General features: G+C 35.7%; 2 protein-coding genes across 5 annotated transcripts in view; both read right to left on the bottom strand.

The window, feature by feature from the left end:
* The window catches only part of LOC139993242 (uncharacterized), a 35,717-nt gene extending 20,711 nt beyond the window's left edge, over positions 1–15,006 (bottom strand). The window contains exons 1-2 of one of the 2 annotated variants that reach the window (XM_072014792.1): positions 14,163–15,006; positions 13,892–14,068 (exon numbers count right to left, since the gene is read on the bottom strand). In XM_072014792.1, coding sequence (XP_071870893.1) covers positions 13,892–14,068; positions 14,163–14,204 — 219 coding nt within the window. In that variant the 5' untranslated portion in view covers positions 14,205–15,006. The remainder of the gene's footprint in view (positions 1–13,891; positions 14,069–14,162) is intronic. The other variant, XM_072014793.1, reaches the window with a different exon arrangement.
* A 1,812-nt stretch (positions 15,007–16,818) lies between these two features.
* The window catches only part of LOC139993228 (apyrase), a 13,708-nt gene continuing 2,669 nt past the window's right edge, over positions 16,819–27,857 (bottom strand). For all 3 annotated transcript variants that reach the window (XM_072014750.1, XM_072014749.1, XM_072014751.1), the window contains exons 2-12: positions 24,673–24,904; positions 22,408–22,633; positions 21,394–21,510; positions 21,235–21,315; positions 20,131–20,332; positions 19,050–19,155; positions 18,861–18,955; positions 18,367–18,521; positions 18,060–18,245; positions 17,296–17,393; positions 16,819–17,233 (exon numbers count right to left, since the gene is read on the bottom strand). In XM_072014750.1, the coding sequence (XP_071870851.1) occupies positions 16,993–17,233; positions 17,296–17,393; positions 18,060–18,245; positions 18,367–18,521; positions 18,861–18,955; positions 19,050–19,155; positions 20,131–20,332; positions 21,235–21,315; positions 21,394–21,510; positions 22,408–22,633; positions 24,673–24,803 (1,638 nt within the window). In that variant the 5' untranslated portion in view covers positions 24,804–24,904 and the 3' untranslated portion in view covers positions 16,819–16,992. The remainder of the gene's footprint in view (positions 17,234–17,295; positions 17,394–18,059; positions 18,246–18,366; positions 18,522–18,860; positions 18,956–19,049; positions 19,156–20,130; positions 20,333–21,234; positions 21,316–21,393; positions 21,511–22,407; positions 22,634–24,672; positions 24,905–27,857) is intronic.

Below are 27,857 nucleotides of genomic sequence, written 5' to 3'. Positions count from 1 at the left end.
GGAAAGTATCTGATTCGATAAAAACACGAATCACGTGAAAGTTAGGTTTAAATAGCATGTTGCCAGTTACGTAATTTACTAAATATAGTATTTACGAACGAATCTCGTAGGAAACTTTCGCCCGATTATTGCTGCGATTATTACTACGATCGCGCGCGAGAATAAATTGAAATCATGCACCGCGAAATATGTAAGATCGTCGATAAGCACGCGAAAGAAGGCACGTCGCGGTGGTCGAATGTTTTCAAGAGCAACGTTGAAAACTCTCTGCCATATTTCACGCGATAAACCGGCACGTTTTCGCGATGAAACAACGAGACAACAAAAGGGTGAAGAGTAACAAACCGCGGCTCGTTAAATAAAAATCTGAAACGAGGTAGAAAACGAACGCACGAAAAGATAGATTAGCATAGTGAAAAAAGAAAAAGGCTAATAAGCTAACAAGCCGTTGTAGTCGTTCGCTTTTTGCGATACTCCATTAGTCACGAGCGTCGATTGATCTTTTCTACATGAGGGAACAGCAATCTCGCGTGTGCCTGTAGTTTTTCTCAATTTCTTAATTGTAGACTCAGTTAATTCCTTAATTAAAGATTCCATTTGAATAACGTTGATAAGTTACAGTCTTCGTTTTTTTATGAAGAAGCAGTTTTAATCTTCGGCGTGTTAATATCATGTTATTAAAATTGTCCTCTTACAAAAATATCGTTTAAAATTCATCGTTAAAACTTCGTCAGATTTGCATTTAACAGGTTCTTTTAAGCAGCTTCTTTTTCTACGTATTTTAAAATATCCCCCCCCTTTTTTTTTTTTTTTGCTTATAAAGCGAAAAGAAGTAACAAAATTATGCTTGTTACGTTTCCAATTTTTTATCAATATCAAGATTGTTGACAATTCAAAATTATCTTTTATGTATCGTAGCCATATTGAACGTTTAAAAAGTTAATTAATGGACTAATATTAAATTATTTTTTTCCGAAACGTTGTGAATTTATCGTCTAATTTTGAATAATTTTACATCTTCGAATTTACCCTATCATTTCCCTATTTCGTACTGAAATACTTCCCTTTAGTCATCTAGTGATATTAAAATTAAAAATCGACAAAAATGTATATCGTAAACGTAAATGCATAAATGTCCTTATCGTAAATTTTTCCCTATTATCTTCGATAATAATTTCGTTGTTGTTGCGAAAGCAAATATCCAGGACCATTTTCATGGTACACGTCAAAACATTCAATCTCCGTTTCCACTCTGCTCGTTACGCAGCTTGGTTAATTTATCCGTGAAACGTTAATCACAAATTAGCCTCGTTATGGCCAACAACCCCTCGACAGACTTATCAATTTTAAACGCGCATAAATGCCCGATAAACGCGACTAATTTGTCCATAAAATGCTGGCGCAAATTACTTCCGGCCACCTCTCCGCCCGTCATCGATCTAAATTACAAATACAAAAGGAATTTTAATAACGCTCCGGTCGTTCACTCGTCGAGCATTAATATAAATTAAACAAATTAACTGGCGTTAATACAACGTGAAATTGGATTGATACTTTCTCCATTGACGCGAATAAATTGAAAAATTCCTGATAAACATCGCTGGTAAGTTCCAGGTTCGTCAGTTAATAAATTAGCGAATCGGTAACCCTTAACTCTTTATCTTTATTATATTAACGTAACACAATGATTTTATAATTGCAGCGAACTCCTGTTTGCCTTCTTTTACTCTCCTATTTCAATTCTACGTTCTATTAGGAACTCAAATTATATATTTGGATGCTGAATTTTATGAAATTTCCTATACAAAATAATCTTTACGGTAAAGTACAAAGTCTATTAATTTTCAGGTTTGCGGCAAAATAGTACTATTTCGTAAAGATCGATGAGATCTATATTTAACGCAGGGAAATATCTCGGGCATTCTTTGAAAATTCTCTATGATTCGTTATAGAAATTAAGTTTTCACTATTGTCAGGTCACTGTAGCGCTAATGATTTAATCGATTAATCGTAAAAAAGCAACGGTTAATTAGATTCTTTTTATTCAAAATATTCTCTCTTCATTAAAAGTCGATAATAAGTATCAAGTTCTAGATAAATAACTATTTGTACATAGGTCTGTAAGTTTAAACTGTGTGATAAAAAACCAGATAATCTTCGTGTAATAGACATGTAGTTTAGAGTGCAATAAATTATTATTATATTATGTTATTATATATTAAAATGGTGAAAGTAAGAAAAATATATATTATACATATATATTAATTACATATATATTAATAACATATATAGTAATTTTATATATCCGTTTCGCAATTTTCAAATGGCGATTTAAGGCTTCGATCGTTGAAGAGTTAGCAAGCGCGCGGGCGTGTGATTTTGATTTTTTATTCACGCGTTTCCGTATCGTTTAATTCTTGTAACTACAATGCTGCCAGGTCGGTGCACTGTCTGCTATCGAAAACCGATATTTTTGCTGGCAAGGTAGCGGAACGATAAGCCGGAAGAGGGGGTGGAAAAATATTGACATGATACAATAAACGATCCTATCGGCGACCACTGTATTTCCTCTTGTTGAATTATCGAATTTTATTCCCTCTGTGTGCTCGTGCTTATATTTGTGCTTACATGCGTGTCTGTATATACAAAGTTCGTCAGAAAAGTAATGAGATCGGTCCTCTAAAAATATTTGCACGTACAGTGGCTCGTCAAAGTATTTAGACGCCCAACATAGAACATTTTTATAAACTTTATTATGCTTTATGAGACACTGAAATTTTATTAACGCAATTATGTAACGTTACTCGACTACCATTGATTAAATTTGAAACCAATTTGGAAATATATATAGAAATCACAGAACATCTATCGCAAACGTGTATATATTATAGTAAAAGATTATTAGACTGGTGCATGTTAAACGTTGAATCTAATTAAGAAATGTTTAAACGAATTCGTTAGGAAATTCAACGGAGTTCGCACAGATTCGAAAATCTGATTCTCGTGGAATCATTTATAGAATGCATGGAATTGTAGATTAATAAGAAGCGCAGTGGGAAATCTAATAACACCAATGCGAATTTTTATCTTATCATTTATGAGATTTTTATTATAGAATATATGGATTTTTCATGAAGTACGTACTATATATAGAATCATAAAGATTTAATGTAATATTCAATAAGTTCTTAATGACGTTTCAAGCTTATCTCATCTTCTCAACTGTCCTAACGCTTACGAACACCGATATACGGGAATCATAATTAAAAGGAATACAAGACGGAAGTAGGGAACGGTCTTCCGCGATGTAGAGAAAAAATACAAATTCATGCGGATTACGGATTTTGTAAAGTTAATTAAAAAAAGACGTGGAAGATACATGTACGCGATAATACGAAGACGTGCTGAATTAATAGTTGGATGACTGGATAAAAATATAAATTCATAGAACACTAGGGAAAAAAAGAAACAGAGGAGATAAAAGCAGGAATTACTGGCTACCATCGGTGTTATTGTAAAGGATTTCCTGCAGAGATAGGAAATTACGAACACGGACGAAAATTCTCCTTAACACGTTGTCCGCCACCGGTGGTCATCGATAACCCGCGTTAAATTATACAGACCGGTGAAGATAAAATAAATGTCTTAGGCTTCAAAATTACTAACAATATGAACGACACAGATTTCACACAACGAGATAGAAGCGAAGCACGCGCTACCAGGAACTTAGATTTTAGATAATGTCGAGAGGAAAAAGCAGTATGGAAAAATGCAATATGACATCTTGAAAACATTAAACGTTATGACGTAGTATTTTATTTTATTTATTACTATTTATTAAATCTACTGTCTTTTTGCTTTGAATGGCCTCCGGCTTCCACTTTACCGTCGTACATCATCTTTACGCCATACACCGGTACTATTTTTCTTCTGTACTTCCAGATGGCCATTATGGCGCGGTATTTGTAATATATTTCAATCTATAGCGGCTGCCAGAGTGTGAAAATATATAATAATATATAACAATAAAATTGGCACGATAGCCAACGTGTTAAACGATGAAATACGAATGGGCGCGTAAAATGGAACAGAACGTCGTAACGCAACGTAGAATCGCTATTTCGGACTGATAATCGACTAATTGATGGAAATAAAGGCACGAAACGTGTTTCCCTTATAGTCGTATAATTCGCTTATAACGTTTTTATGCGCTGCCCGTTTTATTGAAACGCAGTTATCGGCAGGTAGCAATATCGAATATCGATACTCTTACGCGGCGCGGATGTGCAAGGTGGCCATAAAAAGGCGAACAAAACGCGGAGGTTCGGCTCGTAAACGATATATTCATACATCGTAAATATGATACCGATACGGGCCGTCCGCGTTTTGCATGTTATAAATCGATTTTACACCGAGAACCGATAAAACGGGACGCTTAACAGGATCGTTGTTGTATCTCGAATAATGTACTCTTCACGGTAAGAGAGAAAGTTCACAAAGGTAGAGAGTGAGAGAGAGGGAGAGCAAGAGAAAATGTTAGGGGTTGGTGAAAGAGGCAGAGAAATCCATTCGACAAATAGCCGGCTTTATACGGCAGCAATTTAAAAAAAAAAGAAAAAAAAAAGAGAAAGAAGAAGAGAAGGGCATTTATCGTAAAAATTTGCAGGCTTGTTGTACATCGAGCAAACTGAAACTCTGGCCGAATGGAGGTTTTATTTGACCTCGATTAAATTTAAAGGATACCTCAAATTTAGGAATTTGGTTTGCTTTACTTTTTGCGGTTCGAACAACATTTGACATTCCAACGCAATTTGTTCTCGATGAAATAAGGTGTATTTTTATATTTTTGTAAGTAATTACATATCTACTTAGAAGCCAGGTCTTACATATCAAAATTATGGCATTAGAATGGTCAAAGTAACAAATTCATAGTTTTTCGTAGAATTTCCTAAAAAAATTAGGAAAAATTCATAGAAGTGACTACACGTACAATACTTTTCTTCTCGCGTTTTGTATCTTTCCTCTATATCTTTTGCTTAAATCATCTTTCGCCTACATCAGGATATTTTTGATACAGATTTTATGCCTTTGAAATTTCGCTTACTATAACAAGGTTCACTTATTTAACATTAAATAATTCTTATCGAACTGTACGAAAAACATTGCTTAAAAAATTACGATTAAATTATACGTGCTGCAATTTTTAAAATGGTCTCTTTGTATTTAAGAAAGAGCAAATGGAATTAAAAGCGGTGAAAGATAGCTGTAGTAGTCGGATTGAATTCACGAGACAATTCTGTGATGGAACAGGGAGCAAAGTTCAAAGGGATACTCGCCCCGTGTAAAAAGGTGGAAAGTTTTCGATCGCGAAATAAGATTCCATTTGAAATTTAGATTCCACGTTGTATCCAGGGAACCGTTAACGATTCTTAGAAAGAGAAAAGGCAAAGGGGAAGGTCGCTAGACTTCCTTGAAATTGTAAAATATTTTACAAATTCTAACGAACCTGAACGATTTACACAATTGATTCTAACTTGACAATTTCAAAGATCATACTGATTGACGATAAAGGTTGGACAATACACCCTATTGTTTGCAAGTGTTTGATCGTTTTAGTGGATTTACGATAACAATATATTATGTGAATTATATGTATCAATTATATAATGAACATGAATTATATATAAATTTTATTAAAATGTACGAATTAATAACAAATTAGCAATTAAAGACAATGTATTTTATTTTCTTTTAGAGTTAGTGGATCATAAATTTCAGTTGTTCCTAATTTGTAATTCTAATTTGTCTATTAATTCTAATTGTCTCAATTTATTGTTATTACTAGTTAGTAAATTATTGTACAAAAGATCACAATTGAAGTGTCTTTTGAAGTATCGTAAAAGAATGAAACGGGATTGAAATTCCAAACGAAATTGATTTTCAAAGCCAATGGAAATCAATTCATCCAATAGCTACATTTCCACCATGAGAGCGGATGAAACGCTGGTAAAGAAACATTATTGCCCAGAGCCAGGCGCATTTAGACAATTTCTATCCCGATATCGGAAAAGAACGGTCCCGTAGCAAAGGAGACACTGGGAAAATTCGAATCGATCCAACAGTCGGAGGCATTGTGACTTTGGTTAAACTTTCAACTACGTGGAAAACCGCAATCTAACCAAAGATCGACATCGAGTATATATAGGGTGGACCAGGAATCGTGGTACAATCGGCAAGAGGGCGATTCTGCGTGAAAGAATGTCGAAAATATAAAATAAAATTTGCTCGTTCGAAACGGTTCATTCTCGAGAAGATGGAATTTAAAAATTTGATTTTTTTTTTTTCATACCTAGAAATCACAGTAGAAAAACATCGTGCGCGTAATCATATAAACTCGAAACATTATCACACGTTTCATGTTTTACAGAGGCACAAATTTAAAATGCAATATCTTATCAATCGATTTTATATTACCAACTTACCCCTTCTTATTCGATCTTGGTACTAAACGTTGTATATCATGATATTTATGAACATCTCGTAAATATTGTTTGTCATAACTTTAGGACATCAATTTATTACAGAATTTCATAAATGCAACAGCTGTTTCTAGAATTATGTTTCTCTATCTTTGCATCTAGCCTTCTTTCCAGTTACGTAAATATAATTAAAGTACTTTTTTCCAGTTTAGAACAACTTCGATCGAACAACGTCGAAATTACAAAATCAACAAATAGTTACAACACAGCATATTTTTGCCAATAATCTTCGTACACTGGTCTTGATACGTGAATTCGATTTCGTCGAAAATGAAGTACCGTGTGAATTTTTATTCCACGTTTTCTGCGTATTTTTTCACATAGAAAAAGATTGTACTGCGATTACTGGGGCACTCTGTATAACTATATCTAGCCGGAAGAGAGAAGTTCAAAGAGCAGAGTGCGCGGCGGAAAGTAATATCTGGCAGCGCGAACTTACGCCGCAGCGGGCGTGTAATCGCGCTTTATATCTTATCAGGATTCTGATGCGACGGTGAATTATGTAATTGCAACGCGCTTTTTCCCTTCTGCCGTCGCGGGCAAGCTCTTTTTGAACGTTGAAAACGTCCACGACGAAGAAAATGTTTTTCCCCCCCTTTAACGCTCGCTCAAGGCCTGATATAGAAAAATTGTGGATAAAAAGTTCCCCGTTGGAAATTGCAGAATGGTGGACCAACCGCGACGACGTCGACGAGAACGACGACGACGAGGAAGAAAATACACGTCGACCTGACTATCTTTTTTTTCTCCCTTCCTCTCTTTCTCTCCCTTTTCCACCCCTCGACGAAAGGGTGAGTTTTGAGAAGATTGGAAGCGCTGAATGTTTCCAGACGAAATGAGGTTTTAATTAGCGCGACCCCGTATCACGATGTTGCTCGAGGTAATCCAAAGATCCAACGAAAAGAAGAAAAGAATATCATCGCTCGCTCTGGGATTTAAATTTCCTCGCGATTTTGTCCCGTGTAATTTAACCGAGCGCAATTGTTTCGTACGAAGCGAGATAGGATAATCCCGGCATTAATTCCGCGAAAAAGTCTTCCCGCGAGCGAACGACGAAGAGAGTGAAATGTATCTCGTACACGAAGAGGGCTTATTTTCGGTAAAATGGAACAAAAAGAAACGCATTAGTTCTACTTGTTTGGCCTTAAATTAAATTTGCGCAGAAATCTATGAAGACGTACACGGCTCGTGTTCGTATGTATCGAGACACCGATTGGTTTCATACGAGATGTGAGTCTAATTTGTTCATTGCCGAAGGAACGATTAGTCGAAAAGGATGTTGTATTTGTAAAGAGGAAAAGCTTGTTGAAGCTATTGGATTATTGGAAGAATTAATAATATAATCAGTTACAGTAATTGATCGAAAGACGCGATGGATGTAGACAGGAAAGATTTATTAGTTATTATGTCTGAAGAATGATAAGATTTTGGCTAGGAATTGCTGGAAATTGATAAAGAAACGTTGCTCGTTCATTCCGCTAGATTGTTTGGATCGTAACGCGATTAAAGCGTAGTTATTTAGGTTAATTGAATTGCTAATTAGGACGATGAGGCGTTTTCGAACTTTGTCACTCACGACAGCGCTTGCATAATTTCTTACGTCAAATCGCGTTTGTTTGGTAATAATCGCCAACGGCGAGGAATAAGGTCTAAGTAAAAATAATAGATTCATAAAGTCTCAACTTGTCCTTCTACATCTTCGAAGATGATAATGAACAACGATCATGAACAACGACGAGTCTCCCATACATTCTTTAAAGAGTCGATAGTAATTCGACGATGAAATTGGAAAATTTGATCAAGTGAAGTTAATTTGGCTTCCGAAAAGCTCAACAGAGACCTCGTCTCCATTCTTTTCCTTAATCAAAACCACCGTAGCAACGTTAATCATCTCGTAGCATCCGCGTCTCGGAAATAACTGGCAGCGAATTATTTAGCAATTCGTAGCACTCTAACAGGCCCGCGTGATTCCCATCGACTTTAATTAAAATTTCGTCTGGAGTAACGAGCTTCGCCACACTGTGAATCGCAGCACGGGGCAAGTTTCGTACAGAAGTGGAACGTTTTGGGAGCGGACAGAACGCGTTTCGAGCGACGGTGAACAGGAGAGAATTTCGAGGGAAACAGTTCTCTTGGCGGAGAGGGAGAGGAAGAGAGAGAGAGAGCGAATAGCTTCGGGCACAGGACGATTATTAAACGCACGAAATTACTGTTAATACAGTCGACGCGAATGCATCGACTTTAATTGGTATGCGCCGAGTACCATTAACGTTTTAATTAGCGGCGGACAAGCCCGATACACGTCGACCGACATTTCCTTTCGGCGTTCGCGATCGATGCAGTCGCATTACCCGCTAAACGTTAACATTCTATTTATGGAACAAACGCGATTTTCTACCCTTAACATGCAACTATTACGTTATCGAGCAAACAGTCTTGAAAACCGTTCCCAATGCGTGAATTGTAAAATTTTGTTCGCGATATCGGACCATTCGCACGAAAGTACGCAGATAGTACAAATAACGAAGAACCACGATCTCTAAGAAAATAACTAAATTGGAACGGGGGATGCTTGTCGGGAACGCTGTAAGAGCAGAAATGAAAAAATTTAAAAACAATTTCCATTTGTAAATAATTACTAATAATGTTGAAAAACGATGTGCCATGCAATGTAAGTGCCATTAAGCGATAAGTATTCCCGAACACATGAACATTAAATATCACTGATTTTGTAACAATTCTTACTTGAAGCATTATAAAATATTCTTTTGAAAAAGAAACGAAAAGAATCATCTTGGAAAAATATATTTTTCGTCCTTTATACGAGTTATTTAGGAACAAACAGGACTGTTACTTATTACAGTGCTCGCAAATTTAAATGAATCGCACATTCAATTTTCTCTACAATTAAGAGGTGGCACACGCACGCTTTTCTACAGATATTAATTCTTTTATCGATCAACTTGGACTATACTAGCGCAAAAATAGAAAATTTTATGACACGCGTAAATTACTGTACGCATAAAGTTTTATAGTAATGGAAACAAATTAAATTTCGAAAATAATTTTAGGTTGAGGAAGTTCTTTTTCTCTCTCGTAAAACATTCGATGTTTGATATTTACAGTGTTACAGCCTACAGTCCTCGACTATAAATTGAATTTAAAAATCTTAAATAAAGAGTTTCCTTCAATATTTTCCACGGTAAATTACTTTGAATATTTTATACATATATTTCCATACTATTTATTCGTATATTTATTCTGTAGCCTTTTGTAGCTTTATTATTCTTTACACATACGTATAGTCAGAAATGCGTGTACACGCGCCGACAGCACCACATTTATTCAAAAATCTTTTGTATATGTGACATAAATTGAAAACTGAAAAATCCGTAGTCTACGTAACAAGTTCCAGAAAGGTAAAGTTACAGTACACGAAAATAAAGAAACTCGGGTTCGTATTTAAAGTGCACCTTATTTGGAGAAATATTTTCTGTCGTCGTCCAAAGTGGCCCCGTTTTTTTTTCTGTGTTTGCATACTGTTGCATTATTCGCAGGTTCGTTGAGTACTCATGAATAATGATTCGACCGAAACGTTAGAGGGAAGAAATTATTTTTTGTGCCGTCAAGGAACAATAAACTCGAGCATAACTGTAAGCATTCACAAAATGCCTTTAAGCGAACGTAGGCGTTCGAAATACGAAACTAAACTTCCTATTTTGCAACTTAACTTTTCCCAATTTTGAAGGAAATCTAACGACTGTCGGAGGAGCATATAATACGAAAAAGTATATAAAGCATCCGTAGTACAGTGCTTCCTACAATGCTTGTAACTGTAGGTAGAACAATTTTCCACCAAGCTTCTGCTTTTTTTCATTACATTCCGAGATATACGAATTTGCATAAGAATCTGTCCATTACACGTTGCTTAATCTCTGCTCCGGGACTAGATTGTCTTTCTCGATTCGTCTTATCTTTCCACATTCCCCGATTGTTACTCGTGCGAGAATCGTTACTTGGTTTTCAATGGAAGCGATTGTAAACGTTCTACAGGATATTCTATGAGAAGCAAGATTGTGTTACATCGTGATTTGCTACAGCAGAAGGGTTTTGTGGGAAAAAGGAAAGTTACTCGCGTCGTCGCGTTGAAACGTTTTTTCCTTGAACGACGAGTTTTCAGCTGGGTTTTCGTCGGGAAAAAGAGAAGCTGTTTACTGCAACGTTAGAAATTTTTTAATTGATCCAGTGCTTTCTCGCGTGGCAAGCCACGCTGGAAAGAAGTCGCCGCAAGGTTGAACTTTTTAATTAGTCGCGAGCTTTAAAAATAATGTCGCTTCTCGAACCCACTTTCTTTTTTTTTTTTTTTTTTTTCTACAACGGAACAAGTTGAAAGGAATTACAAACGAGAACCGTTTTGTTCCCGTATTTTTCGTGCATTCGATCGCAAATAAGGACCACGTACGAAGAATATGCTAAGTCCATTAATGTTGATTTTCTGATTTTAATACCGCTTAACGAGTACACAGAACAATTTTAACGTGACAAAATAGAAGATGAAGAGATTCAATTAGGTTTTACGTACGTATGTCTTTTAAGAACGGCTAATAAGACGAAGAAATTTTGCCGAAATCCAATGCCGTAATTATTAAGACACATTTGATAAAATATTTCGATGCGTTCGAAATATTTTATTGCTACGACGAAAACAGCTTGGAAATTTTATTTAGCTTCAAAGCCAAATAAAGAGACGATTTTGCTGATGCAGGAAAATATGAAACCCAACTTATCGTACATAACTTATCTTACAGTTTTCATACACATTTTTATATTGCTTTCAAATTTCACCAATACAATCACGACAGTTGAAATTCGTTACTAGACCGGGGATTTTTATGCATTTATGCAAAATCCATTTGCAGCCAAAGTTGTAAAAACGTACAAGATGCCTGCAGTAAACGAAGATATATAAAATATCCAAAGTAGAGTAATAATAAAAGTATTGGTCATGGCTTTTAACGCGTGAAACGAATCTTTAAGCTGTGTCCATAAAAATATAAATTTTCATAAAAATCCACGGTGTACTCGTTACGGTGCTAATGAAACTTCCAAATATTTCCTGCAACACACGTAACGTATTCCCAAACGCGTTGAAATACCTTCGTGAGCCACTGTATATCCGGCAATCTGGTCAAAGGAAAATTTGTTCCATCTTCGACGAAGTAGAGTCGAGAAAATTGAGAGCAAATTCTATTCCCCTGGGTGGAAGGACGGCGAGAAAGAGTCCAATAAAATGCGCATATAAGGGAAGCTATAGAAAACGGGGACGAGTGTCTGAACATAAAACGAATGCAAATTTACATACGTATGGTGAGGAAGACACGAGAGAACATAACCGATAATGGCACTGGATTCATGATCTCGCGGATACATAGCAAATTTCATGGCACGATACAGCGAGAAATTAAATCAAATTTCGACTAACTATAGACAAGCTGTAGACGGACGAGCTATATACATATGCCGTAATTTACTCTGACATTTATTCGCCAGAACGGGAATTTTTATGCGTTCAAGGAAAATCAAAAGACGCAGTAATATACATAATACGCGGAAAAATATAGATAAAATATCCGGTATTCTTTATATTTTATAAGTTCTTTCAGCTGTATTCATAAAAGTATGAATCTGAAATGATAATCCGCTATTCATCATACATTATACAAAACAGTGTATGTATATTAATCTTCTAACATTCCTTCACAGATGAAGGATTTCTCTTTTGTTAGATTTCTGAGAAATTATAGGTCGAATGTACATAATTATTCGTAATTATTCGACGCGATGCAGATTTTATATTTTATTTCATTTGTACTGAAACAATCAAGTAAACGTTTCCTACCATTGTTGACAGATACGATTCTTTACCGAAACAATGAACGTTGGTTTTACCGTAAAGTGATTTTTAAAATGTTTGATATCATTCAAGTGCACACGTCACATTTTATTTGACGTATCAATACAAATTTAAAGAGCCATTGTTTGTTAATTTGTGTTTACAACAGTATACGAAAATATGCTTAGAAACTGTTGGTGTCTTAAGTTGGTGTTCTTCGGGCCATTTTTGAATCGCACTTTCCTATCACTAGATAATTTCTTAAATTTTAGGAAAATACAAAAGAACGCTTATCCGTTAAATGTTAAAACTGCTTTTCTCTCTTGAAACTGAAGAAAGATTGAGACATAAAAAATTCATCACCAGGTCAGAGTTAAATTTCAATTATCGAAGGAATATTCATCGGCTACTCGTTCTTTTCTTTTCTTCTTCTATCCACAATGGAAAAAAGAACAACCAAGGAAATGTTCGCAGAATTTCGTGGAAACCGTCACGAATAGAGACACGAATAAATAAAAAAGAAGCTACGAATTTTCGTGTAAAATGCAAATAAGCGTTCTCGAGGTTTCCACGATGCGGCATTAAACTCCGGATAAAGTAAAAGCACCAGTACAAACAAAATTCTGAAGCGTACAGGCCGAGCTGGAACGCGTTTCCTTTCCGGGACCCCATAAACGGGCCACTACACGGTGCACAAGGTGTTTCTAAATCGTCGCGTTACGTCCACACATTCTCGCGCGAACGTCCCGCGATCTTGGATCATTTTACCTTCTATTTTATATCCAAGACCTCACGATCGTTATACACAATTTATGTAAGGAACCTTATCTTCTTTTCAACCTTTTCACTCCGGACAAAATCATTTAGTGGCCCGCATACGGATCGAAAGACAGAAATTGATTGGATTAGCGATATCAAAGAATGATATCGAGTCAAGTCCTCGTGATAATTTAAATAAAACGAGTAACTGTCAAAAACGAACGAAAAATGTGTACGCTGTGATTCCACGTTTTATTTAGAAATTCGGTACAATTAAAATTAGAAATCCTGTGTCTTGAAAAGTTGTCGAGTGTATACGTGTATTTGACTAATTCCGAATAGGAATGGACCATTGATGGAAGATTATTCTACATGCGAAGATAAGCGGAAAATGTAGAATAAGATCTTCTTATTATAGAATTAGGAAATAGAATTTGAAAATTTGTCAAATAACATGTACCCAGTTAATTCTCGTCCAAACCGACTAGTTCGAATCCGGTTAAACATGTTCAAACTTTATCTTCTGCGTAACGAAGCTTTAAACTAATGCTATGTTCGAAATTTCTTCCAGAATTCCATGTATAACTTTATCCGAAAATTTGTAAAATGCACGTGTGCCAGGCTAATTCTCGGTTAAACACGTTCGAACGTTGTTTTCTCGAAAACAAGGCCTCAAACGAAAAAGCTTCGTTCTACATACCCGACTTGTTGTCGCATGTAGAACAATCTCCTTGTCAATTTTCCATTCCTGTCCAGTGGGATTAGACAAATGCACGTCCGCTTGGTAACTTTTCAAACTCGATTTTCCCGGAATTGAAACCTCCGGGGCAATTTTGTTATTCCTGATTGTACTCTTATTTCGTGCCATAGAATCCCTCTAATTTCAATCAGCACAGCACGAGTTCAGGACCATGGTATATACACGAGGGAACCGAAAACGAAACAAGACTGATTTATCAGCTATTACATACCTCGGACAAGGAGTCCTCCATCATATCGCTGGTATCTCTCATGACTCCCAATGGAAACTAGCACCGACAACAATCACTCAACGCCCACGTTTTATCCGTTTCCTCCTCCGGGCCTGTATCTTTCACTGTCTCTGTTATACGTTCCTCTCTTCCTCCTTCTTCTCCTCCACTCTTTCTAATATTCTCAAACTTCTCTAACCGACGAACAAGCAACGAAAAGACCAGCTGTTTCTGACTTAATTTGTAGAAAAAAAAGAAAAAAAAAGAAAAAAAGGAACACGATCGGTCACAGGAGAGACTCCAAAAAACGCTCTTGTCACGAGCACATTGTGCCGATCGTGTTTTCGGAGCGTGTTCGTTTAAAACGCACGTATAACTTGGTCGTTGGATCGATCGTATCGCAACGTGTCACTTTCCTCCCTCTTTCTCCACTACCTCTCCCTCTCTGTATTGCCCTCTATATGCTTCTCCGTGTTCACCCACTCCGTTTCCCTCGAACGTGTTCTTCTCCCGCGGCAGACACGCACAGCTTCCGTTTTCCAAGTCGATTCGACCGGGCTCCACTTGGAGTTAGACGACGAACGAACGGGTCCCGGCGTCGTTGATCTTTTCGAAAAAAAAAAAAGGGGGTCGACGATCCGAGCGTGGCGAGCTTGACGAGCTCACGAGTGGATCGCGAGTCGACCCATCGGTGAACGCGGCTTTCGAAACACTGGCGAGCGCTGTCAGGTAAAGCAAGGGAGCAGGTCGACGGACAGCCACCAGGCAGACCTGCCTCCATGACACTGGTCCCGTCTTCCTCTACCCTCGCGCGATCTCTCCCTTGCACCGACTACTGCTTGCAGCTGCCTTTCCTCCCCTCCGACCGACCATCCCCTCCTTTTCGCTCTCTTCTCTCTCTCTCTCTCTCTCTTCTCTCTCTTCTTCGATGAAACCCTCTTCGTCTTTTCTCTTTTCTCGGCCCCTCCTCCGCGTTATTCCTCAAATTCACCCTCTGCGTTCCCCTTCAACCAAAGATTCTCTCGCTCATTCTCATTCTTACACGAGAGTCTTAATACCATCTTTTTCTATATTCCCCTCTACTCGGTCGTTCAGCTTACATTTTCCTACCACTTGCCAGATACTGGTTCCGTTTCTCTCTGCTTGATAAGTAGATACATAGCTACTGGCTCCACTCCTCCTTTCTTTGGATACTCGCGCGATCCCCTCTTTGCGCCAAGTCAAGCCTAAGAGGAACTCAGCTACCGATGAATCGCGACACCATGCAAGCAAATGGCTCGATCTGACCGCGGATTTCAAACTGACAACGTGTTTTGGCTGAGCCGCGGGATGGGATTGGTTGGCGAGCAGAGCGGATGATGTTTAGCTGAAGGTAAACGGTCGGAGGGTTGCTCGGACTCGAGCAACTTGGGGAACATCTCCAAGTTGCGAGATTTAGTTTGTTGTATTGTTCTTGTTCGTGGAAGATTGGTTTACGTATTACGATAGGAGAGGATATTCGCGTGTTAGAATGGGATATTGATCAGGTTCGTAAATTGGGAAAATGGAACAAAGCAACGAAGCTACAAGTATTAGTTTCTTGACGTTTATCTTGCGAATTACTGTTACGCGAATCGTACATTGGAATAATGTACTTGAAATTAATTTTTATGTAATGTACAAGTGAATTATTAATACTTGTATGAACTGGCGTGATGCTATGAATTAAATGTAGGAAGCTAATAATCTTTCCCAAATTCCTGGAAGCCGTGTTTGAAGACGAGAAAGACTGGACTCTGAAGAAACTGTGTCACAGTAAGAGGAGAACGTGGAACGCGAATTTCGAGCGAAAAAAGAGAGTTCTCGCGGCACTACAAAGCTGTTCACGCGTGCTGGCGGAGGGCGATGCAGACGAACAGCTGCTATTTCACCTGTTCGATATATTATTTAAATGCTTCACCTGCCGCGATGTCCAGATACCGCGAGATAAGCGAGCGGACGTTTCCTGCTTTCACGACGATACCACGATATCGCGACCTCTTCGTCGTCGCTTTTTCATTAAAAGCTTTTTAGCGAATGCCTCGTTGAAATCGAACGAAATTGATCGATCTGTCGTAATTCGATTTTCTTCCGCTTTGAAAGATAGAGGGTGAGCGGCGAGACACCGGTTACTGACTAATTTTAGCTCTTAAGTATTCTTTGAGTATTTAATAGTAATAATGGTTATTATTATTCTATCTTTATGTATTTTTTATTCATATCATTATTATTGTTTAAAGATTTATTATCCTTTAGGGATTATTGCTCGTAAATATTAAGTATCGTTCGAGTTATAAATGATACTTTATATCAGATTGCCGAAATTTAAGATAATTTAGTTTAATTAGTAATGAAATTCGATAAAATTAAAAGTTTCGAAATTAAGTAATCTAATCTTAAATCGTTATGATTCCAAAAGTTTCTTCACTACCGTGATTGCCAAGAATGTTGGACATTTTGAATCGTTTTATCATTAATTCTCTCCCTTAATGCGCTTAACGTTTCTTTCGTAACATGAAAAAGAAACAGATTAAAGTTATCTGTTATCGTTCTCAAGTAATTAAATTTCTTTATCAGTTAGTACCTTGCTAGCCATCCTGTGTATTATCGAAGGAATGAAGCGAATGAACAAGCGAGATTATGAAATAGCATTTTTATTAAATTTACATTTATATTGCACAAATTCATTTTAGATTAAATGCACTTTACAATACTGTGATATTAACATCAGTTTGCGAAATATGATTCTAGAAAGTCTTTGAATCTTTCTTACCTATTGTTTTGCTAAGAAAATGAATATTTACCGAGCTAACTAAGAACTATTTCCATCTAAAAAGATCACTCGACGATCTTGTCCAGTTAGTATAGGACTGATCTTCTTCATGTATTTAGACAATACTACCCAATCCAAGTAACCGACTTCGTGATTTCTACCACAGGTTTCGAATGGAACGAATCCATCCCCGCCTTGGACTAAGAAGGTTGGAAGTACAATTCTGTACCACTGATCTAGCACCAGCTCTTCGTACCTTGGTACCTCGCAAGCTCTACATCTAAAATAATACGCGAATTACGAAGATTTGTCGAAGTTATCGGTGAAAATTTAAGTACTTACCTTATTTTGACATCCTCCACCTTCCTGGAATTTCCGTTTATTTTATAAACCACTTTTAGCCCTGACCATATTAAAATATCTTCTTCCATTTCTAGAATCTGAAATGGTTAAATTAAATATATAGTGTCACGGTATATATTAATAAAATATTTATCAGATATCTATATATAAGTTAGTTGGCTTTGAGGAGAACACAGGGGAAAGCAAAAGAGAAGGAGCGCCTAGCGCATGGCTGCACTTGTTACACGTCGGTAGAAACGGTGCTCGTTGATAGGAGCTGGGACGTAAGAGTATGTAAACATAAAAACGTAAAAGTTGATTACGCTTTCTGTAAGAAGTAAATTCATTTGTTTCGTACAATCTACTCTAAAATAAGCCACAGCTTTCTAATAATGAACATACACAGGGTGGAGCACGTAATTGGAAGAACCTTTTCGGTGAAATTATATATTTATATAATTACAATAGAATTCTATTTAGAAAATTTAACAGAAGATTACATACGTACGTATACTAACAATTTATTGTATTATAATTTCAGAAACGATTTGTGATTACGCCTTCGTAAATGGACACTTCACGTGTCTACTTATAAAACAAATTAATTAAGTGAAATTATACTTTCTCGAAACCATTCGACTTTTATTCGAAATATTTTTCACCGAATTAATTGCTGTGTAATTGAAGCAGTTCCAGTTACGGTACATGCTCCGACCGATATTAAGTTTCTTTAAATTAATGTGAATTAAGATAAAATGTTATACCTGCAGAATGCAGCTGCCTTTTAATTCGAGAATGTCCCACGTGTTCTCGAAAGGTTGAGCCATTATCAGATCGGCAAAAGTGATATCTTGACCTATGGAGTCTATAGGAGCGCGTATTCCTCCAGGATTGTAAACACCAACTGCAGCGTATGTCCACACAGTCTTATTCTCTGCTCTCTCCACATACTACGATCATTTAGCGAACACATTTCATTAGGAAATCCATGTATAGACATCACTTTAATTTGCCTCAAAATAATTGTTTAATCGTTAGTTCCAGGGGATAAACGAAATATTTGTGACATACAGCATCGACCATGGCGTCTGTGATCAAATTTCCAAGGTTGCATTCGTTTCTGCGACATTTATTGTCGAGGAAAACTCTCGTTCGAGCAATCTTCGTTCCTGCCTTCTCATCCACCCTTACTTTCCATGGTGCCAAAGCCTTCAACATCTCAGGATCTGGAGAAAAATTTTAATAAGTGACATCTAATTACGTTTCACAAAAGAACACATTCTCAATTAATGAAAAATTAATTTTAATTAATACCTAACAAAAAAAAGATCGATTCTTTCAATCAGAAAAATATAAATAAAGTACAAGCTAAGAGGTAATTGTTTAAAATTACGAACTGGAATTTTGTATAGATAATTTATATGAATAGTACGCGAATCCATCAAGATTATAAAATTCCTTTATTTTCATTCGCTTGATTAATACAAAAAGACCGTTTACAGTAACCATCCCCTAAATGTTTGGTATAATGTGTACATATAATGAAAGCAGAGATTTATTCTTACCTTCCTCGATAGAGTAATCAAGGAGAATCGGATTTCCGTCCCAATCAACCACCTCGCCATCCGCATCGAACCACACCGTCAAGTTCCCCAGGTACCTGGCGCAAACAGGAAACCACTTCCTCATTTTCTAGAAGAGAAGCAGACGAAACAACAGGCAGTTTCTTTTTTTATCGAGAACAAATTACCAACTTTGTGAAAGCAGCTGCCTGAACGATCAACACCGTTCTGTTGGTCTCTTCTTGAACCACCACCACGGGATATTCATCTTCTGGCTCATCAATGAAAGGGGCAGGTCCTAAATGATAAGTATTTTATCATCACAAACGCTTAACAATTAATAGAAATAAGATTTTCCAGCAAATGATCGCTATGGTCTGATAAAATATACATATAATATGCTAGTAATAATAATAATATACTATAACTATACTAATAGTAATACTATTTAAAATTTTTTTCAGACGATAATCACAGTAGTCGATGGTAAAATAACGATAATAACAGTAATAAAATAATATTTTATAAACCCTCTAACAAGAAAATAAAACTCCAAGCTTCAGTTTGACATCCTTATTTATTTTTGAGGGTAGAACGAAGATGATCGTTAGATCGTAACATACGAAATCTCTGATTAAATGTTTGATATTTTCCTTCCTGATCGATCATACGAAGAAGTATATCATTTACCTACGATATGATTCGTATAAAATTCAAAATGACTCGACTTATAATATTTTGTTTCTTCTGTTTAAAATACCGTTGCAAGGTTTTCAGTAGATTATTCTCTTTGCGATAGTACAATGAGTCATCTTTCTTTACGAGTTTGTATTCGATTATTTTAGAGCCGGAGCTGGCCATGGCCATCGTCGAAGGTTGCATGACTGCTAACTATATACAATCTTTCAGTATTGTTCTATTTGAATATTTGGGACGATGAATACTACAGAATAATAGAAAATTTTTATCAATACGTTTAACTAATATTCCAAATACAGGATAACACTATTACGTATTTTTAAAAATACTTAAAAAATTCGAGAATATTTAGATTTTGTTTTTAGAAGAGCCTTAAAAGGAAATTGAAGAGAAATAAAGAAAAAAGGCAGATCTAGAAAAACTATATAAAATTCAAGACGATAATGGCAAGAGTGTATCAGTTTCAATAATACAGAACTTCGATCAAAAACTTGTTTTAACAAAAAGCAAAAGTATATTTATCTTAATCAAGATAAACAGTATACTTTCGAATACTTGCAAATGTAGTAATTACCTGAATAAAGAAACGTATGGGAATGTCCACCAACGATAAGGTCGATCAGAGGACACTTGGCTGCCATTATTCTGTCCACATCCAATCCACAATGGCTTAAAACGATAATAATGTCGATCCCTCGGGACTTCAATCTCCGTGCCTCGTCATTCACCGATTCCACCTCATCCAGAAACTTTAATTTCCCGGTAATGGAAATTGTCTGGTAATTTGTAAGTTTCAATTAAGGACCAGAGTAACGTCGAATCACTCTTCCGGTTAAACCTTCGTCAACGTAATCTTCTCCCGTTTTCTGTCTCGTGTAATTATCTCCGTGCTTCTTGGAATTCGTTTAAACGTATCGATGATTAAAATATAGTTTAATAGTGACTTTTATGAACATCTTTATCTCGTTCATATATAAGGTCATAAGAGAAGCAATATAGAGACAGATTAAAAATAAAACTGATGGTTTGTCTCGTTGAATGTGAAATAAGTTTCAGCTATTAGATCATTCAACTATTCAAATATAATAGATCATATTCGATTATGTTAGACTAATCGAATAAAATATTTAGAAAATAATCATTTAACTAATATATTATTTTATCAGATGTTGTTTTGAAGATGTCGTTTGTATTAGTTTATTTAAATAAGCAAACAATTCTTCTTCCAGTTATTTCGTTACTTAATTATCAAACTTTTGTTTATCCTATTTAGCATAAAATAAAAATCGGAATGAGCTGTCAGTTAACACAAAACAATCTTTCTTTTTCGTTACTGTTAAATTTCCTTCCGGAACATTTTCAAAAACGAAATCTAGGTATTCTTGAATTTTTTAAGTACCTTTTTAAAATACATAGCGTTTCCTCTGCTTGGAATTTCGATTAAATTCATCGATTAAATTTTAGTGTTATTAGTTTAGTATTGTTAAACGATAAAATACTTGGAATTATTATTTTCTATATTGATCTTAAACAAAATATCTTCGGTTAATTAGTCAATATTGGGAGATGACGAGACCTTAATGTTGCAAGTGCATTCTATCCTTTAAAAAAACTCATGATTCGCTCGATTACGTCGACGAAGGATTAATCAAACGTGAAATTAAAATTCGATACGAACGTCCGTAGTCGATATAATAACGCCGATGACTCCGATTTTCGTGCCATTCCTTTCAATGATCGTGCTGTTCTTATAGAGTCCCTAAAAATATTTCAGCAACACTCGCGCTTTAGGCTTGAAATTTCAATGGAAACCCTAGTTATAATATAATGTACGAACCTGCATCGTTGGTTCTTCACTTGCATCGATATTAGTGACTACTACAGGTGCCTTGACCATTTTTAAAAACGGAACCACACCCTCGATATCATCGTCAAATTCATGGTTTCCTATTGTCTGAAAAATTAATCGTTTTATAATCTTTTCTTCTAACAATTGTAAGTACGAATTCTATCTACGATTTATTTTATTATTTTATTAAATGGTTTTATCTACGAAATCTAAATAAACTGAGATAACATTGACATCGATTATTATCGGTACGATTCAACAATGTCACGTTTATATATCAGATTTTGTATTATCAAATACAGAGATATAAGTTATCAACATTTACGTAGTTATTATCACTATTTTATTATTATTTTAGTATTTTATTATTATCTATAAGTTACCATTTGCCAATTCCGCAATTATTACAATCAATCGACCTTCTTTTACAACAAAACTGTAATCTTCCATGATCGTCAGGAACTTACTGACTCGGTCGCGTAGATCCTCGTACTCAATATCTGGATCAATTTAATTAACAGACTGTTACGCGATGACGAGCGAAACCATGTTTACCCGTGGCTTCATCGACCAAATTTGACACGATAAATTCAGCTCCATCGGTTTCAAACATCAAATTTCGTTTAACGACGAGAACGAGCCACGTTCGAATGATCGATTGTTAACTTTTTGACCCAATTAAACCAGTCGACCGATCAACGGCGGAAAGAAACCCCTTTTCCTATTCTTTTTTACCAGCTTATCGTCTCTTCAGTTTCGTTCCACTTTTACATCGTTCGTCGAAAGACTCTATCTCCATCTCTGTCATTTATTTCCTGGGATGATTATCATTTTGTTACTTTAGTTGTCTTTAATTATCACGATGCGCTTCAAGTTTCGTTTCGAATCAATAGAAAAGAAACAAAATGTTTTTTCCTTATCGCGTATTTAAAATCTCTTCTCTCGTACTAATAATTGGCGATAGTTCAGCCTCAACATACTTATTTCATGAAGCCGTCTTACCATAACATCGTGCGGTAACATGTTCATGAAGGTAGCAGTCACGTTCCAACGGTGAACGTTGTACCACAGTGTCCCTTGATAGTGATCGCCGGCGTTCAAGAAAATTGGATTCGGCCTTTCATTCATTAAACGATTCACTGCCGTGGAGACTCTTGAGATTCCACCGACGCAATCCTTCTCCTCGCCTTCGTGACACGCTTCGGATCGAGGACCTGTTTGCTCGAACCTAGAAAATATTTTCCTTCGTGAATAAGTTTGAGCAGTACAGTGGTTCGCAAAAGATGATGTCGATAGATAAAAAGTACTTTAATAGTATTCTAATAGTTACCATAGAAAGCTTTAACGCGTATATTGCGTTACGTAAAACATTTTGTAATTCCATTAGCATTGTAATGAGACTCGACTGTCATCGTTATATCGATCAAATATCAGAGCAATTTCCATATGTATGTAAAAATTACAAAATATTTAATGTCATGATTTATTTATTATCTTTGACGGCCAATTATTCATCGTATTAGTAAATCGCTATATTCAGGACCATCCTCGAAACTAATTATACGCTTAAAATGAATATTCAGCTTGTGTACTAATTTTTTACCGTGTATACGTTTATAACGACTATCTTGTTATTTTTGTACACGTTTTCAAATTGATCCAAATTTTATGAACCTAGACAATATCGTCCCGTTATAGTGGCAATGAAATTTCGTAATGTTTCATACAATACGTACAATATGGTGATAAAAGTTCTCCATGGCGAGTGTTCAGATACTTTCGCGATACTTTCATGATACTGTAATTGAATTCCGAAAAACAAATACAGTACAAATGTACAAATGTACAAATCGAGTACAAATGTTACTCGAACAGAATGGAAATGTTTCCAAACTCGCGTCGAGGGTCGATATTGAGCAAGACGAAGCTCGTTGATAGAAAAACGAACGCAGTAAAAAAGAGTTGTCATGATTAATCCGAATCATCGCGTCCCTGACCTTGAGATTTCACTTGCTAAGACCTCGGAAATCAAGCAGCTCACGCTTTTAGAATTCCATTTCCATTGTTGATCGACCAGTCGATTATGTAACCAATTTTCATTTCCTTTTCTGCGTAGTGTCTCTCCTTTAATACGAATCGTCATTCGATCATAAAATTGTTAATTACGTCAGTTATCGATGTTATTTATGCATCGTATGTTAACCATCGATGTATTTACGATCGATCAATATGATCAATTCAACAAATCATTTTGTATTGAAAACATCACCCGATGCGAATTATCATGAATCATCTGGAATTGTTTGTGGAAGAGTAATAAAATTTCATGTCGTGTTTGTAGATACGGATGTCTATGTTTTGACGTAAAAATACAGAGAATACACACAGTGTAAAAAAATAGAACGTGAAATATACGGAATATAATATTCGTCATAATATTAATTTCTCTGTTCAAGGTTAATCGCTAATATCAATAGTATACTTTGCAAATACCATTAATATATAAATGATATATCAATAATATACTACATATCTTTAAATATAAGTTGTAACTTATAAATTGTTTAATGAGTTAATTTGTACTAATTTAATCCTAGCAGATCTGAGAAAAATTCGGCTTCCCTGTCAATACTTAATACGCTATTTCCTCTACATCCTAACAGTGCAAACAATTATCGCGAATAATAAACTTAGTATGTATACAACAGCAACATTAACATTAATTAACATAAAACATTTCCATTGACCCAGTTTTTTCGATTCTCGATTCGCAACGTCATTCACGTTCTCATTGAATTACCATTCACTGAATATATAATATGCATTCTGCTTTTTTATAGTAACTATATATATGGATTTTGTAAAATAATTAGAAATCAAGGTTGAATCAATACTTAGAAGAAACGCACAATACCTTCCTATGAAATCATCAGATTATTAAATCGAAATTACTTACCATTTACTACATATTCTACTATACAAACTTGCTGTTTAAATATGACGATTTTAACAAACAAATTTAAAAACAATTTGCCATCTTATTAATCATATTTAATTTCTTTCGATGACTTTTTGGCAGATATCCTAGAGATAGCTTCACGAAAAACGTTTCGTTATCTTTTATTCAAGTTCCTTCAAGCTCTCCTACAGTATTCAATCTGTCGCGATTGAATGAATTTTATAAAATAGCCAAAAAAAAGAAATCACCTAAGTTTAATTCGTTTTACAATTAAAACGCGTGTTATCAAAGACAAACATGCGGCTTACCTCGCGTGGAAATCATTTAGGTGTATCACCGACAACTCGAATAAATCCGATCGTCCCGGATAATACAGTCCCCTTCCGGTGAATCCGTAACATATCTGAAGTAGAAACGGTAACAGCAAAAACGGAAGCATCGTGGATTGAATTCGTGCATCGGGAACGTCGCGGCTCTCCTCCAGGAATTACGTCTCTGGAATCTTCTTTACCGCATCCAAGTCGCTTCCCTCGAGTTTCTCTACGAGAACGAAATAACGTGTCCTGCATTCATAGTTGAAAACTAGTTCGTACCACGGTTTAGACGATATTAGGCACTACGACGAAGGCTCTCGCGACCACTGCTCGAGCTTTCAAGTTTGCACATTGAAACGTGAAACTTTGTCGAGTCTTATTCGACGACTTTTAAGAGAAAGGAGAATCTGAAAGGAATACGTTCGAACGTAACGTTAACCAATATTAGTCTGGACCGTTGATCTATGCGACCTTCTTACGAACGAAGATCAAAGAATACATATTTGATCATTCTAAACGGTATGAATAGTTGTTGTTGTTGTATAGTGTTTGGATACACTTTCGACAATAGAAATTGTATATATCTTATCTTAAGTTTGCCTTTAGGTTCCTTTTAACACTTCGCGGACTGGAGACACTCCACGAACTCACGTATTACATACAAAAATGTTAACTACTGTTAAATAAAACAATAAAAAGGAGCAATGGATGTTATAAACAAAGCGTTATCAATATGTTTTTTACATTGCATACTCGAATAATACGAAACCGTTATCAATATATCAGACGTAATATTGTTTGTTTTAGAAAGTTCGTTCGGATTTTTAAAGAATTTAATAAAATAATAAATTTTGTCTAGCACCTCTCCGTCGGGGAAATTGTTTTCAAGCATATCACACAGAAAAACATTATTAGAAACATCTCTAAATATGTTCGTTGATTTTTAATAAAATATTACACGTGTTAAATGCTACTCGGAAAGTTCGTTTCGATTTTTAACTATTTGGTCGACATAAAAAATCATATTGGACAGTTTTTCGCCAAAAAACCCGAGACCTTCTGGAAGGATAGAATATTGGAGTTGTATGAAAGATGGAGAAGGCTTATGGAACGAAATGGCATTTATATAATTCGATAAATTCGATAAATGTATATCTTTTCGATCACTGTGCAAAAATACGCGGCAATTCAAGCTATATAGGTTCTTATAGTGTTAAGTTCCTTTTTGAGGTGCATTGCGTTGTCAAAGCTAATGAGAGGATGAATTCGTATCGTTGGTGTAGATAGCCTAAGTAAACCAACAAGGAGGAACACTAAATGAGATTATCGGTCTATTCATTTCATTTAAGTCTTCTGTTAGATAGCTACTCGTGTGTAAAGTAGTTTGTAGATACATATACAGTCAAAACAAGTATTTCTTGAAATACATAAGTAAAAGATACAATCTTGATTATTGGTCACACTTGAGTTGTTCGGAAACCAAATTGAATGATAAATTGAAAAATAATGATAAGAGAGAAACAACGATGTTGGCCTCAGAGTAAACCTCGAGCGATTAAATTGTTTTTGTGTCGTTAATAACTCTTCAAAAGTAACCGTTAAAATAATTGAAAATGATACCTGTTTAATGAAATCGAAGGACGCAGAAAAAACGGTGGCAATCAATTTGGCTTCTGAAAAGATTAAACGTCGATAAAGTGGACAAGCAGCCTATTCTTTCAATCCTTTCAGATCATCGGAAACAACAACCGCCTTTCATGTGTAATTAAGTTAAAGCAATCGCGATATCATTATCGCGTTGTTTCCTAACAGTACAGCGAATTTATCATTCGCCGTTGACAGAACTAATTTGGCATTAATTAATTCGCTAGGAGGGACGATTGACGGAATGATTAATGGTCTAATTCATCGCGACATTGTATGTAAAGTGTCTCGGAAAACTGAGCCAAGCCGTAGCGTTAAAACGACGGAAAATAGAAGCGGACCTGATTAGGAAAAATTAAATAGCTTCGAGCGATACATCACGTGGTGCGATTAACTTCTCCAAAAGTGAAGATTTTAAGGTCACCTACGTTTTTTTTTTTAATGGAACTATGCATACATTTTTTTATCCGCAAAAAAACCATTTCAAAAGATATTTATATTTAAAATGATAGACTAAAAAATATTTCAATGTTGATTTCATCAAATTAAGCGTATGCAAGACAAGGAAAACATGAACATAAAAGCACTGTATCGTTTCTCCTTGTCTTTTATGCGATAAGTTTTACAAGTTAAAGTTAAGATATCCTTTAAACTAATTTTTCGACTCGGATGTACCTCGATGCTTTTCTGTAGAGAATTAAAAATGCGTCGAATAGTGTATACAAAAATTTGTAGTTCCATATAAAAAGGTAGAGGTAGCTTTGAAATTTTTAAAACGTCCCCACTTTCGGACGAAACAATTGCGCCATTCACTTGAACCGTTTAACTTTTCCTAATATTTTTTTTATCTTTTACCGTTTGAACGCCGTGGCTTGGCCCAATTATGTGTGACGCTCTGCATATTTGTAGGCAGCGTATTCTTCTTCTTTTTTTTTTCTACATTCCACGAATTTCAACAATTAATTTCTACCTTGAAACGTATAAACTACTCGGCCATAAAACGTTTAGATTACTGAACAGCAACGTGACTTGATGACTTATCTACGAGATGTAATGATACCTTATAAAGATTGTTACGCTATCTGTACAAGATACTAAATATTAGGTTGCTGCAGAAGTATATTTTACAAATCCATTTAGATATATTTTTATCATATCTTTTACAGAAGCTTCCGGATCCGTTATTAAAAAAGGGATATTATATTATATTTTTTACAGCCTCAAAGTTACTTAATCTTCTCCACTTATACCGTTTTGCAATGCTTGAGAAAAGCTTAAAGTCGGTTAGCAGATCTATGATTATAAAATTCAATGTTTTGAATATCTGATCGATAAACCGTAGATCTAAACAAATGTAGAACTAGACTAAACAAGAGTAAAACTAAAGTGACCAAACAAGCAACACCTAAATAGAAATTTCTTATCTGCATTTTGCGTTTTTTCATACTTGAAAATTTTCCATAAATGCATAAACATCTACAATGTAAGATATTTTACTGTTATCATCTGTCAGCTCTAGAGAATTAGATAACAAT

The sequence above is a fragment of the Bombus fervidus genome, chromosome 12 (genome assembly GCF_041682495.2).
Source record: "Bombus fervidus isolate BK054 chromosome 12, iyBomFerv1, whole genome shotgun sequence".
In the NCBI taxonomy this organism is placed as follows: domain Eukaryota; kingdom Metazoa; phylum Arthropoda; class Insecta; order Hymenoptera; family Apidae; genus Bombus; species Bombus fervidus.
This window is presented reverse-complemented; position numbering and strand designations above follow the sequence as displayed.